General features: G+C 52.1%; 1 protein-coding gene across 22 annotated transcripts in view; it reads right to left on the bottom strand.

The window, feature by feature from the left end:
• Positions 1-14325, bottom strand: part of KCNMA1 (potassium calcium-activated channel subfamily M alpha 1) — a 689823-nt gene extending 675498 nt beyond the window's left edge. For all 22 annotated transcript variants that reach the window (XM_054729031.1, XM_008145306.3, XM_008145307.3 and 19 more), the window contains exon 1: positions 13948-14325. In XM_054729031.1, coding sequence (XP_054585006.1) covers positions 13948-14325 — 378 coding nt within the window. The remainder of the gene's footprint in view (positions 1-13947) is intronic.
• Between the last annotated feature and the right edge of the window lie 642 nt (positions 14326-14967).

Here is a 14967-nt window from a genome sequence, read left to right as displayed (position 1 = left end):
CAAGAGGTATAATTCTAGGCACACAGGGCAGGGGTTAGATGTAGCCCATGGATGGGCTACACTGTCTCCTGCCAGGATTGAATCCCGCCTCTGCCCCTCTCTAGTGTGTGACCCTGGGCAAGTTATTCAACCTCTCCATGCCTCAGTTTCCTAATCTGTAAAGTGAGGATGAGAATATTTATCATGGGGCTGTTATGAGGATTAAATAACACATATAAAGAACTTAGAAACTACCAGATACACAGTAAGCATTCAATGCTTACTATATAAAACGTTTTTAATAATTTTATTCTCTATGCCTCAGTTTTTTAATCTGTAAAATGGGGATTATAAAAGTATTTGCTCCATAAGATTGTTCTTGAGGTTTAAATCTATATATATAAAACCCTAATATGCAAATAGACCAAACAGCAGAACAACAGAACAACCGGTAGCTATGATGTGCACTGACCACCAGGCGGGCATCAGCCACGGAGGGATGGTGGAGCAGATGAGTGGGGGTGCCAGACCAAGGGGGGGCACCAGTCCTTGTCATCAGGGTGAGCCTCTGGTGGGTACTGAGAATTCTTTGCTCCCACATGCCACCGTCCCGCCCAGCACTCGCACCCTCTGCTGGCCCAATCACTCCGCGCCGTCAGCGGGTGCGAGCAAGGGCCGGCGCCTTCAGCGTGTGGGAACGGCGGCGGTGGGAGCTGGGCTGCCAGCAGAGAGAGGACCGGGGCCTGCGGCGGGATGGGCCAAGACCCACCCCTGTGCCCACCACAGTCTCACAGCCCACAGTTCCTTTCAAGGTGCATGAATTCGTGCACTGGGCCCCTAGTAACATAACAAAAACATAAGGAGTTTTAACACAATACTTGATGCATAGCAACTATTCAAAAAAACATTTTTCCCAAAGAAAACACTCCAGTCCACATAGAAAGACTTACCAAAAGAAAACACCACTAAGTGTGGAGACCAATGCAATGCCCGAGGAGGAAGAGGAAAAGGCTAAGAAGAAATGTTTGAGAATCAAGTGCTGTTTCCTAAATCAGGTGACAGAGAGGATATATTAGCGATGAGAGCTCTCTGTTTTCAATTCATTCTCTCTGAGGTCAGGAAGTACAGAGGAGCAGAGTGAGCAGGCGCTGGTGAGCTGGGGAGGAAAGAACAGGCACGCCTCACTTGCCAGTTTCTCTTTCCACCATTAAAACCGTTTCAAAGCCCTGCCTAGCACTTAAATAGCATCATCCCTAGAGATAGCTGTTTCAGTTTCATTACAGACTGTGTTCATAGCATACAAATAGAAGCCTTCATGATTTTATTAGTTTCCATGCAACTCAGGAGAGATTTGCATGATAACATTTCAGCTCCTGATTTAAAGAAGGGGCCAATTAAAAACAGCGTGCTTGCACTGCCTGTCACTGGGAAACGAAAAGGTTGCCCGAGTTTTCAAATGCTGTCATACATATCTGGTTCCTGGCCACAAATCAAGTGTTCAGCACTTGTAGGATATGTCTGCCCCCGCCCCCCACCCCCTTTCTCCCCGGAAGTGTTAAACTCTAAGACAGGAAAAGCTAAGGAAGTAATTTTGTCTGGGGTTCCTCAAGTCCTACACAATCACCAATCCACTCAATAATACTCAAAGGTACCTGGTACTCTGTGGCTCTGGGAAGTGTTCGTGTAAGGCAGTGGTCGGCAAACTGCGGCTCGCGAGCCACATGCGGCTCTTTGGCCCCTTGAGTGTGGCTCCTCCACAAAATACCACGTGCGGGCGCGCATGTACAGTGCGATTGAAACTTCGTGGCCCATGCACAGAAGTCAGTTTTCGGCTCTCAAAAGAAATTTCAGTCGTTGTACTGTTGATATTTGGCTCTGTTGACTAATGAGTTTGCCGACCACTGGTGTAAGGTATCTGTGACAGGTTAAAATTTAATACATGGCCCGGGAGCATAATCTAATTGATGGTATGTAACCTAAGAGACTATTCAGTAAGTTCTGCCGTACTAGCAACTGATGAGTTGCGGAGTCGGGGTGGAGTGGGGGAGAGGTTCAGAAGTGATTGAGTATGTGAAGATCACCCCTTCAGACACTCCCCTTGGCCACAGAAGCTGCGGTCATCTGGGCCCCCCTCCTGGCAGCTGGACTGCTCCGAGGAACAGGGCTGAGATGAACATTCTTGTTCTGGGTTTGCTTCTGAGGCAGGTTAAGAAAAAGCATCAAAGTTAAGTTGATTTGCATGACATTCTCTTTAATCAGATGTTTCTTTTTATGCCCAACCTCAACACAGCCAGGCCTATCACAGTCTATCCTATAATTGAAGACCTTTTTATAACTTTTCCTCCACATCAAAACTTAAAATTTAAACCTCAATAGTAGTGTGGCTATATCCTTAGAAGTAACAACATAGTCACAAAATCCTGTTTCTGAGACTTTTTTTAATGACAAGTTTGCTGGTATTTCTGATGGGGCCTGTGTCCCCAGATTGTAATTCTTAGATATGCCATCTCATCAAAGCCAATACTGAAGTTTTGGGTACGTGTCCATCAAATGTCACTCTTGTGATTTCTAGAACTGCTCCATGATCCCACTGCCCTGAGTAAGTTACTCCTGGGTTCTTTATCAGGTACAAGGAGAGCGCTGAAATCTGATTTAAGAAATGCCTGTGTATGGAAGTCATTGAGTCGGAGAGCATGTTAACATATGAGAAAACTGGGGCCCAGAGACGGTGACCAGCCTAAGACACCACAGCCACACACACAGCAGCATAAAAAACCCAGCAGTCCCTTACTTCCCTGTAAGAATAAACACCATTAAACTAGAGTCTGTGGGCAGAAAAAGGGTTGTTCTGTCTGCTCTTCTGCTCCCGGTGTGGATGCCATCGAAATCGAACCAGGCCCACCGGGCACTTCTCCTGGGACCGCCAGTTACCAATGCTCAGAGGAAGGATGGTAGCCGCCCCACCAACAAAGGTGAGCGCCGTGGTGGAAATGTGTCTGGGAAGGAAATGTGCCCAAAGATAAGGGGGGTCACCTCTAGGAGGTGGGAATGGAAGACATGTTTCCCTTTTAAAAATAAATTGTGGTAAAATAGACAAAATTTACCATCTTAACCATTTCTTGGTGTACAGTTGAGTACACATCATTTTACATTCCCACTAACAGTGCACAGTGTGTGCAAACCTTCACGTCCTCGCCAACACTAATTATTTTCTGAGTTTTTATACAGCAGTCATACGAGTGGGTGTGAAGTGTCCTTTTTTTTTCAAGCATATTCGCATTGCTATGCATAACTTTTTCATTTTGCAAAACGGATATTCTAAACCCATTAAGCAACTCGCCATTCCCCAGCCCCTGGTAATCTGCAATCCACTTGCTGTCTCTACCAATGGTGACTACTCTCGGCACCTTATGTAAGTAGAACCATACAGTAGAACCTTTATGTCTGGCTTATTTCACTCAGCTTAACGTTTCCAAGGTCCATCCGTGTTGTAGCACGTGTCAATTCGTCCTTCCGTTTCACCCTAATACTCCATCGCATGTATATACATCCATCAATGGGCACTTGGGCTGCTTCCACCTTTGGGCTGTTAGGAACGATGCTGCTGTGCACGTAGGTGTACAAATATCTTCTTTTGGATCTGTGCCCAGAGTGGATCTGCTGGGTCATAATTCTAGTTTTTTAATTTTTCGAGGAACCACCATACTGTTTTCCACGGTGGCTGCATCACTTTACATTCCCACCAGCAATGCACAGGTGTCCGAGGCTCCCCAGCCCCGCCACCACTTGCTGTTTTCCGGGTTTGACAGAGCAGGCACACTAGCGGGAGTGAGGTGTGAGGTGTCCTTTCCTTTTAATGCCTCTGCACTGTCCACATTTTCTATAAGGAATATACTGTGCATTTAGAGTTAAGGACAAAAGTGTAAAACGCAGAAATTGCAAAAGAAATTTTATGGGGAAAATAGGGTTGCACATGAACTTAAGAAAAGCGTTTCTTTTTTAAGACTTCTTAAAGCCCATGACTTCTCTGTTGGGTTCAGCTGGAGATGCCATCCCATAATTTTCAAGAATCTTCCCAATGATCAGCTGTGCGGAATGGCCGGCGGAATGGCCATGACTCCTGGGCAACTCGGACAACCCCTGTGAGCCCGGGGAGGAAAGTGCTCCCAGTGCACAAAGAAGAAAAACAATGTCTGAAGCTGTTGCCAGCTGAAGTTGGCCATGAAAATTCCCAGCACCTGGTTAACCCCCTTCTCTTCCAGATCTTTCCACCACGCCTCAGAGCCCTCATCTCTGGTTCTCCATTTGATGACTGCCCCACGCCCACTTTCTCACCTTCCAGAGCCACAAAGGGTCCACTCCCCGAAGTCACAAGTTCAATCAGCAACTTCTCACGAAGAGGAGCGAGATTCCGCTTTTATATAACAAGCTCACAGGGAAGATCTCGGGAAGCCTCGACCCTGGTGCCTGGGTCACAGGCCCACAGGCCCACACGAGCCATTAATCAGATGGGACTTCCCACTAGAAAAGCTACAACCTTCCAAAACTGCAATCACTCTTTCCACTGGTCTTTACATATCGCTTCACTCCTTGGGGGTAAGGTCCCTTGTCACCATTTACGTAGTAAGACAAAGAGACTAAAGCAAAATCCATCCGATTATATATTGATCCAACCTCTAGCTTCCATAAGAGAAGTCCTCACTTCCTTGGTATAACCACCTCCCTGCATTCCTGCCCTCCCTCGCCTTCTCCCCCTGTACGTTCTCTTTTCCACTCTGGCTTCTTCCTGCTCTGCACAACAGGGGAAATGGCAGCGCCAGTATCTGGAAGCCCAAGAGAAGAGAAGAGATGAGCAGTTGGGCAGGAATGATCTTCAATTCTAGGCGGCACTTACATTTAAATGACGCAAAAGAGGCTCAAGACTTGTCTGTTCTCTTTCCTTTAGGCAGAGCTGACACACAGAAAGCAGAGCCCAACTTGGGCTTCTTAACAAAGGATCCACGCTCCACATCTGGATTTTTGGCATGGCCCCAAAGCTACATCTGCTCTCGGCCAAGCCCAGCACTACACTGTGAAGGAAGATGAACTCTGGAGACACAGGCACGCACCATAATAAAGAGGCGACCTAAGGGCCCAGGGGCAGCCAAAACCTCCACCCACCGCTTCTGGACAAGACCAGACAGATTTCAGAGGGCACAGTATAAGAACCAATAGCCGGAATGGGCCATTTTCCCAAACTTTAAAGAATGGAGCAAAAGGACACCCCAAGAGAGAGAAAGTGTCCTGCACAGGAGCAATACAGGTTAAGGGCGTTGTATGTCTCAACAACGTTGCTGACACCTCAATACCGCCCACCTCTGGGTCTTCCTGGGCTGGATTTAGAATGTGAAGCCTATCATCTACCAAGACTTGTTCCAGGGGTCCTGGAAATGAACCAAAACAAAGAGGGACGAATGCAAGGAGAAAGATCTTTCCATTCATTCAAAGGGGCGGGGGATCCCCAATGGAATGGTGGCCTCAGGAGATGATGGACACCCTCATCTGCACTGGCGATGGGGCAGAGGGCTCCCAGCGCGGCCCAGACACCAGGGTTCTGAGGCTTCCTGTGGTACTGGGGAGGAAGCAGGCCCGGGCCCCGAAGCCCCCTTCCACCACTCTGACTTTGTAATTCCACGTGCTTCCAAACTTGCAAGATCAAGCCCCTATTGTTGTCCACTAACCTCCAAACTTCAGCCCCTCTGATCCTGGACTTGGCAGAAACCACTAAGGAAGAAAGGAAAGAATGATGAGCAAAAGGAAGGAGAAAAAGGAAGGAATATAGGCTTTTCTGCTAATTGCCTGGCAATACCCAGAGTGCACGGGGATGTGGCCCCTGAGAAAACCTGGTAGGGGGCAAGGAAACAGCATAAAGAATACCCGTCACTGAGATGTTTTGAATAACTACGCGTTGGGCCATGGAAAGCATTAGATACACAGGACATGAGATCTTCCAGGGAGATGGCTCGGAGGCCGGCTTCGCGATGTTAAGTAGACCCATTGTGGACCTGGAATGCGATTACATTTCCAAATTGGCAATTAGACATAATGTCCCAAAGACAACCACCTAATAATGCCAAAAACAAAGCAAATTTCATCTTCAAGCTGCCATTCTTTGGAAGCTGCCCTTCCATCCCCTGCCTGACTCATGCACCTCATGTACAACTGCTCGTCCTGAACTAAATCCTTGTCACCCACTGGTCAAGAGAGAGCAGGCGGTGTGGACAATTAAAATCCAGGAGTGACTCAAACAGCACTTGGTCACCAAATCAGCTCATCTCATTCACCCAGAGTTTCTTCATAGCTTCTAACAAATTACAGCCCCCGCAAAAAAAAAAAAAAATACAGCAAAATGTGTTTGCACCTACTACATTCCCACCCAGCTCCCAACTAACATACGTGCTTGCATTTATAGGACTCACTTCCCGCCCTCAAGGGGTTTGCAGGCAACTCAGAGATCAGACATGTGCATGCCCCATGAGAAGATAACTGGGCTCTTTTGCTTGTGACCCTGTCAGCTAAAAGTCAGAGCTGGGTCTTATAGTTCCCCCAGCACCTAACTCGGTATGCAGGATACACTTACCGTGCAATGAAAGCAGAAACCACCACCATGATAACCATTCGATCTGAGCACTGACTGTGTGTTGGGCATTCTACTAAGCCCTTCTTCACCTGGACTGCTGGAGATGCTTGTGGGTCCAGTGTACTCCGGGCCCGCCCTTGGACAAGGGACAACAGAAAGAGCACAGCTCAAGGAAAAGCCCCTGACAGAGTGAGCTGCGACAGACCTTGCTGCGGGGAGAGGAGCTAGTCTCCGTTTCCTCAGCGGGGTTTCTTTCTTTTTTTTTTTTTGACATTTTTTTTATTGTGGTATTATATGTGTACATATCTTACCATTGTCCCCCCCACCCCACACCCATACATGCCCTTACTCCCCAGAGTTTTGTGTCCATTGTCTATGCTTATATGCATGCATACAAGTCCTTCGTTGATTTCTTATCTCCTCCACCTCTCCCTAACCTTCCCCCTGTAATTTGACCGTCTGTTTGATGCTTTACTGTCTCTGTATCTATCTTTTTGTTCATCAGTTTATAGTGTTCTTTATTATCCATAAATGAGTGAAATCATGTGGTATTTTTCTTTCATTGACTGGCTTATTTCACTCAGCATAATGTTCTCCAATTCCATCCAGGTTGCTGCAAATGATGAGAATTCCTTCTTTTTTATGGCAGCATAATATTCCATTGTGTAGATGTACCACAGTTTTCTGATCCAGTCATCTGCTGATGGGCACCTAGGCTGTTTCCAGATCTTAGCTATTGTGAATTGTGCTCTCAGCGGGGTTTCTGAGAGGGGCCACGGGAGGGCTGCACAGCACAGGGCCACCCATCTCTCCGCACTCGGCCACCAGGCCTCCAGCTCAGTCCTTTCCAGTTGCACCTCTGCCTAGGAAGGCCCACCCAGGTCCCGATGGAAAGCCAGGCGGGCGGTATTGCTTTGCTCTGACTTCAAACACTCCGGAGGGAGCGGCCAGCAGCTGGCTTCCTGGAGCATCACCACAGCGCAGCCTTGGCCACACCGCGAGCCTTTAATTTTGCAAGAAGGTGGTTTGGCTGGGCAGCCATCCTGGACTTCAGAAAGCCTCTCCCCTTGCAGTGTGCCCAGCTGGCAGGAGGGAGAGCCCACATGTTGACCGCACACAGACCACACCCTGTACATCTGCAGAACCCTGCTCTGGCCACCACAACCCTACCCCAAACCAGTAGCGCCAGTGGGTTCCTGGGGAGCAGGCGCCTGAACACTCAGCCTTAGCGGGAGGCGCCCGGGCTGAACCGCAGCACCTCAGAGAGGCTGAGCGGTTTTCTCGACCTGGCCATCCAGCGCAGTGACCCTCCCGCTCCTCGTCCCTTCCCACCGCTGAGGAGTGGGGAATGTCCAAACTTAAAAATAGGCCTGTCTTCGGGGAGGGGCTGCCTGGAGGCTGAGGCCTGGACCAGACCCTCGCTACTCACACTGTGGTCTGCGCAGCACGGCCCTGCCAGCGTCCTGTCAGAAATGCAGGATCTCGGGGTCCACTGTGGACTTTCTTAATCAGAACCTGTACTTTAATAGCTCCCCAGGTGATTCATGTGCCTATTAAGGTGCGAGAAGCCCCAGGATTAGACGGCTAGATGCTCTATCCAGCCGTTGGAGGGGAAGATCTGACACCCCAGTTGAATATTCCTTGAGCCTTCTATCCAGAATGCTGGGTCACCCCTGCCGCTGGAAGGTGGGGCCTTTGAGTTTCCTTCTCCACGTGGCCAGGGCCGGATTCCACCCACTCGGGAAGCATTTCAACAAAGGAGACACGCGTGCCCCCCACGGCACACAGAATGGCTGTGGGATTGCAGAGGTCCTGCTCCAGCCCGATCTGGCCTGACCCCCACGCATGACTCCATGAAGACCAGTGCTCTCAGCTGGGCCCCAGGAGCTGTGGCATCCCAACACAAGTACAGTTTTTTCCATGGGACTCCACAGCTCTGGAGTCCCAGGAAGGTGGTGGCGGCTGCTGTGATTGGCAGGTTAGCATGGCCACTGCCTCTGTGAGCAGGGACATCCCTGCTGGCCACTTTGGGAAGGAGGTCCTGGCATTGCAATCCACGCCAACCTGATTGCTTCAGCACTAGGCTTCTCTGCCCTAGTTGAGGGGGTGAGGAGACAGGGAGAAAGCAGGAGAAACCGACAAAGCTGGCATTACCCCTGCTGCCAGGCACCCAATGAATGTCCCCATTCAGGGAAGAAGACAGTGGTGAAACCACTTGGCCTTGACCTAGGAATCCTTCCTCCCCCAGGCCAAATGCTAGGGCGGTTCTTCCTTTCCTCCTGATGCATGTGTGGGCAAGGGCCCTGGGCACTGGAAGCAGGGCCAGCCCAGGGCTTACAGTTGCCGTGTCCTCCTAGGAAGTGCTGTAAGATGGAGTTAAAGGGAGTACCTATCCCATAGGGCTGTGCTCTATTCCAATCCCCAATTTGCAGATGAGGAAACTGAGGCACATAGTAGTAAAGTCCTTGCCCAAGGTCACAGGCTGACTCTCAGGTATGCACAGCAGGCTCGACATCTAGGCAAGGCTGCTCTAAGTGAGCAGTCAGGGGCAGCTTAACCAATGTCTCTCCTGCAGGATTCCCCCAGCCTGGGCTCTCCCAGGGGCACGCAGGTATGCCATGACTCTCCATTTTCTCACAAGGTAACTTCAAGGGCAAGTGCCCCACAGAACTCACTTCGGGAAACGCTAAGGCTGGTCCAGGTAGAGAGCATCCTGGTGAAGACACTGTTACCTTATTGGGGGAGCAGGTCTGTGAGCTCCAGAATGGGGTTAACAGGGATGAACAGGGCGCCGAGCTGAATTCTTAAAGGAATGGCTGCACCACTGCAAAACACACTCTGAGCTAGAAACTTCACCCAGTCTCTCAACTCCTTCCACTTTCTGACACTGAATCAGAGAGCAGGAACGGACATGAGGAGCCAGAATTCAAGGGATGGGGGACAGCCACACCTGCCCAACAAACCTTTCACTTCTGATGGGTCTACAGCTGCTGGAGCCCCATCCTGTCAATGCTCATCCAGGGACCTCCACACCGTAATGCACCAGCCATCCTGCCAGGCCTCATCCACAGAGCCTGCCTTGGCTGCCCCTCCCCACTCTGCCAGCCCTGCAACAGCCAAATGCCCAACCTCAGGCTGAATTCAGGGTTTTGAGATTCCTTCTGGCTCAAAAGTTCTATTTGTTGTAGTCTGTGCCCTCCAGGGGCCAAAGGTTAAGGAACCAAGAGAAAATAAACTCACCACTCGGTGGAGCTACAGCAGGTCCCATCTACAGGAGCCCGGCTAACTGCCAGGCATTTGCTGGATGCTACATGCCCATCGTTGCCATTCCTTATAAGAACCCTACAAAGTAAGCATCACTGTGCTCTTTTTACAGATGAAGAATTCAAGGCTTGACATGGTTGCCCGACAAAGACGCCCTCCTAATAGATGTGAGATCCAGGATTTGCACGTGGGTCTGACTGTAGTCTCTACTCAAGTGTGTATTTCCATAGAGAGAGCCAGGCCCGAGAAGCAAGAGCTGCCTGGGTAAGAGAAGGTCAGCTGGAGTGGGACTGAGAACTTCTCCAAGGCCTACGTGATCTCATCCAAGGAGCCTTTGAAGGTCGTCCGATGCAGCTGATCCCCAGGACGCGCGAGACGAGACACAAGGGCCGATGTGCATCGAGAATTCAGAGGCCCTGAAGCTCCAGCCCTGATTGGATGCATCAGGCCAGACCCTGGGTAATTACCAAGCCATAATGGGATCTGATATTTATATTAGTCAGGAGCCTGACAGAGAACACGTGTTGTTTTTTACAGACACAACCATGGAGACAATACCTCAATAATTCATTACATGCAGACCAGCCTCAATCAAGCCCAAACTTCTACAGGGGGAACAGCTCTAGCTCAAGGGCAGTAGGGAGGCCGCCACATGAGGCCCCTCAGCAAACCAAAGCTCCCCAGGAAGCCGGCCTCAGCTTCCAGACCAATTGAAAGAAAAGGAGGCTGTGTGCTGGACGAGGGGCAGGAGATGGAGAGAAAGACACAAGGGGAGGTGGGGTGGACGGGCTGAATTCCTAAAGGAATGGCTGCACCACACTCTGAGCTAGAACTCTACCCAGTCTCTCAACTCCTTCCACTTCCTGACACTGAGTCAGAGAGCAGGAAGGGACATGAGAACGCAGAATTCAAAGACCACATTTTAAACACAGGAAAAGAGACCAGAGAGGTTAAGTGACTTCTTCAAGGTCACGGCCTTCTTCAGGCTGCCAGAGCAGCTCCCTGTTCACACCAGTATGCTGCTGGATTGGACCTCAAAATGTCACAGCCCAGTCAAGAGAGAGCTCTGATGAGACCCAACAGAAAAAAAAAAAAACAATGTGACCAGGAACAGAAAAGGGCACAGCACTGAAACGACTGTGTCCAAGGTCCCAATAGGAGGGGAATGTGATTCATGGTCCTATTTATTTCCTCAAAAGAAAAACCCACACACAGTTCTTTTCAAAATAATGGAGTCATTCACCATTTGGGATTCAGAGGCCAAAGGTACCACCGATGCACCCACAGTCCCAGGGTTCCTTTGAACAGAAAGGATGGTGTGGTCCCAGAGGCCCAAAGCCTGTGGTTCCACAGCTCCCTGCCGACTTACCTCCGGGGCAATTTCTGATGCTAAAAGGACCAGCCTCCCAATGGACCCCAGCTCCTGGTCAAACCACCTTGGGACTGAATGAAGGTGAGGGGGAACACCTGTGAGGACCAATAGCATTCTGGGGAAAAGCAGCCCAGGTTTGCTTGAGAAACCCAGCAGTAAAGTAATTATTCCAAGTTCAAGCCAAATGCACTCTTCTGTACTACCAAATACTTAGAAAGCAAAAAGAATGAAGGGCAAAAGGTTCATGACTGCAATGGACACCAAGGGTAGAAAGAATAGTTTACAAAAGGCCTAAGTTCTTACCACTGGGGATAAAGAGCTGGCTACACACGGTTTAATTGAGCAAATCAAGGGGCAGGTAGAAAGAGATTCTGGGCGTGGCTTAAAACAAACTCTGATGGTATTAAAAGCGCCCCCCGGACCTTGTTCTACATCGCCTCACATCTTCCCAACCAACTGCAAGCATCTCTGATTTTTTGTAGAAATTTCTAGTTATGTCAGCTCAGCAGGTCTTAGAGCTACAAAATATAGCCTCCTTGTAGGGATTATTTTATTTTTCTAATGACCATTGCCAAAACTCTATTTTCTTGAGAAAACTGACAGAAGTTGTGCTTGGTCATCATTCAGGAAAGCGATTCTTTATGGGAACGATATGATTAGCATTTCATCCCGGGCACTGCAGTGGCACTGATGTATATATACCCTAGAGCAGAAAGATGTTGGAGAGTGCTTAAAACCCCAGGACTTACAGAAACACCCAAACTTACTTTGATTCATTGAAAAACAAAGTTTTCATTATCATCAAGATTGCCCAGTTGCTTATGGATAAGGAGACTGTTAAAAAGTTCAGCAAAATCACTCAATCACTCAGTCTAGAAAACATTGTAGATGCACACAGTCATAAGCTATCTTTCCCCTCAGGGCAGACACTGAAGCTCAGCAAAGGAACATACACTTCAGGGCTGAAGACTCCAGGGGGGATGCGGGGGAGAGGGAAGGGGAATGGAGGAGAGTAAATGCATGGATAAGAAGGCCTATGAGTGAGCGGCAGTAAAGGGAAGAGCAATGCTAAGGACAGGGTCTCAGGGTCTCATGGTTAGGATTCTGCTTAATCTGGTGGCTTCTCTGGGAATTGGGAGGTTTTCCACCGTGACAAGTAAGGAGAAACCTCTGGCTGAGGCAGTAACTCCAAAGGAAACAGGCCAGCCCAGTACCTGAAGGCTTCCGGAGAAGCGGGAGAGGGAGAGAGGGAGGGCTTTAATTGTTCTCCCTTATTTCCAACACACCAGCATTTTCCAAAACACGAACGTGCTGCCACAAAACACAGCTGAGCTTCAGCACCCAACAGGATGTATAATTAATGAGGAGAGCGGGGTTCGGTTCACCCTGTGTCACCCAGAGCCCCTGTTTCCCTACCTCTTCCTGGAGCGACTAAGGAGCCTGCGACAAGTTGCTGTGCCCTGTGGAAGTTTTGAGGGGCCCTCGGATGAACTTTCCCAGAAAAGGTGTGAACATTAGGGATCTCGCTCTACCTTGCACTGCTCCCCTAACCCCCTCCATCTCCCCTCCCTCTGAAAATGCTGGCCCTGGGAGGTCCCCCAGGATGGGAACTACTCAAACAGAAGGCAGCTGGGGTCACTTTTTTCCAGTTCTTTCTTTTATATTCTGCAGTTTTCTATGCCCCCCTCACCTTCAGCCAGTGGGGGCAGGAGGGCAGAGGTCAGTCTGTAGCGACCCAGCGACAGACCAGGCAGTGAGCCTAGCAACCGTGCTAAAGCCAGTGAGCCTCGGGGCTGGTGGGCGTCTCTGCGCCAGGAATAGCCTAACCCCACATCCAGCCACCTCAGAACCGGAGAGGAGGCTCCGCGTGAAGCCGCGGCCTCCGCGGCTCCCAGGCGGACCTCCCGCCCCAGCTCCACGTTGCCGGTGGCATTGCCAGGGACCTAAAGGAGGTGGCATGGGGGCGAGAATACAGATGCCCCAGAAGCTGGGGTGGGGGTGGGGGTGGGGGGTATGTTCCACGAGAATATCTAAGGGATGAAAAGGGGGGTGACATCAGATGTGTGACCTCGCCACACTCCTAAAGTGCCAACCTCCCTGAGTTACCTCCCAAACTGGGGTACATCTCCCCAACTTTTCTCGCCCACACCCAGGTTCCCCCACTTCCTCTGGCCATGTTCCTCCCCAGGGATTCCTATTCCAAAAGGTTCCTCCTTTGCCGAAAAGACTTTCCCTTTCTTCTGACTCCACGAACTCATCTCCCAACAGGTTTCTAAAGTGCGGCTGCCGTGCTCCCCTCGCCCACCGCTAGGAGCCGAGCGGCGGCGGTGAGCCCCGGGGCACACGCACCCAGCGCCCCCAGCTTCCACGTTAGCTCTCCCTACCCCGCAGCACAGCGCTCGAGCGGCACGCGTCCCCCACCCCGGCCGCAGCCGCAGACAACCCCTACAATAAACAACAATAAACAAGGGAGCGGGATGGGGAGTCCGCGTCCCGGAGCGCACCGGCTGGGGGCAACTCCTCGCCTCCGCCGCGCCGCCCGCTGCCCAAATCCGAGGGCGCGGGGAGAGCGGAGGGCAGGGGAGGCGGCGAGGCGAAGGCAGCCTAGGATGGAGGGACGCGCGGCGCGGTGAGGAGCGAGGAGGTGGGATGCTGGGGACGCCGAGAAGCGGCGGGGCTGGCGCAGGGGACGGGCGCCCAGGGCGCGCCTTACCTTCGTCTTGCCCCCGCAGTGGCAGCAAACGGTCCACAGGTACTTGAGCGTCCGCCAGAGCAGGATGATGAAGAGGCCCCCGAAGAAAGTCACCATGGAGGAGGCCAGGAAAGCCCACCACATGCGTTGGCCCCGGCTGTCGCACGGCACCTCCATGGTCACCGGGATGATGAGCGCATCCATCTTGGGCTCGTGGACCGAGGACGAAGAAGAAGAGGAGGATGAAGAAGAAGAGGAAGAGGAGGAGGAGGAGGACGCGTCTAGGCTGAGATGGTTCGCGTGGATATTGCTACTCATTCTAAGACTGCTGCCTCCGCCGCCGCCGCCGCCGTCGCCGCCGCTGCTGCTGCCGCCGCCGCCGCCGCCACCATTTGCCATAGCTAGCAACGGGCAGCGGGTGCAGGGGCTCGGGGGAGCTCCACCCGCCGCCAGCGCCACCCCGAACACCCATCAACAGCCATATTGCTGCTCCTGCTGCCGCCGCCGCCGCCGCGGAGCGCGGGGAGGGGGGCGGGGAGGCGCCTGGGCTCGGGGCGCTGTGCGCGACCTGGCGGGGTGCGCGGAGATATATACAGCCAGCCGCGCCGCCCGCCCTCCCCCCGGCCGCCGGCCCGCCCGCCCGCCCGGGGGGGAGGGGGATGGGGAGCGGGGGCAGCTCCCCCTCCTCCGCACGCGCCCCGCTCTCCCGGAGTCGCGCTGGCCCGGAGCGCGGCTGTTGAGGGGGCGCCGCGGGCTGCCGCGTCCGGGGTCTGCACCGCCCCCGGGCCCGCCCCGGCTCTGTGCGCGGGCCCGGGTGCCCTCGGCGCGGCGCCGCCCGCCGTGCGACACGCGTGTGCGCTGCGCTCTGGCCCGGGACCCCCTCCCCGCGCGCTATTCGCGCTGCTGACGAGCCGCTCTGAGCTTATTAGGCGGCAACTCGTTAATAATGTATAATCGGCCCCCTCCGCCCGGACGCCGGCCCTCCGCTCGCGGCTGCGCTCGGCTCGCGCTCCCCGCCCCTGTGCGCACTGGGCCGCGGCA

Source organism: Eptesicus fuscus, chromosome 17, assembly GCF_027574615.1.
Source record: "Eptesicus fuscus isolate TK198812 chromosome 17, DD_ASM_mEF_20220401, whole genome shotgun sequence".
NCBI lineage: Eukaryota > Metazoa > Chordata > Mammalia > Chiroptera > Vespertilionidae > Eptesicus > Eptesicus fuscus.
The sequence above is the reverse complement of the archived record's forward strand: the minus strand, read 5'-3'. Positions and strand labels throughout refer to the sequence as shown.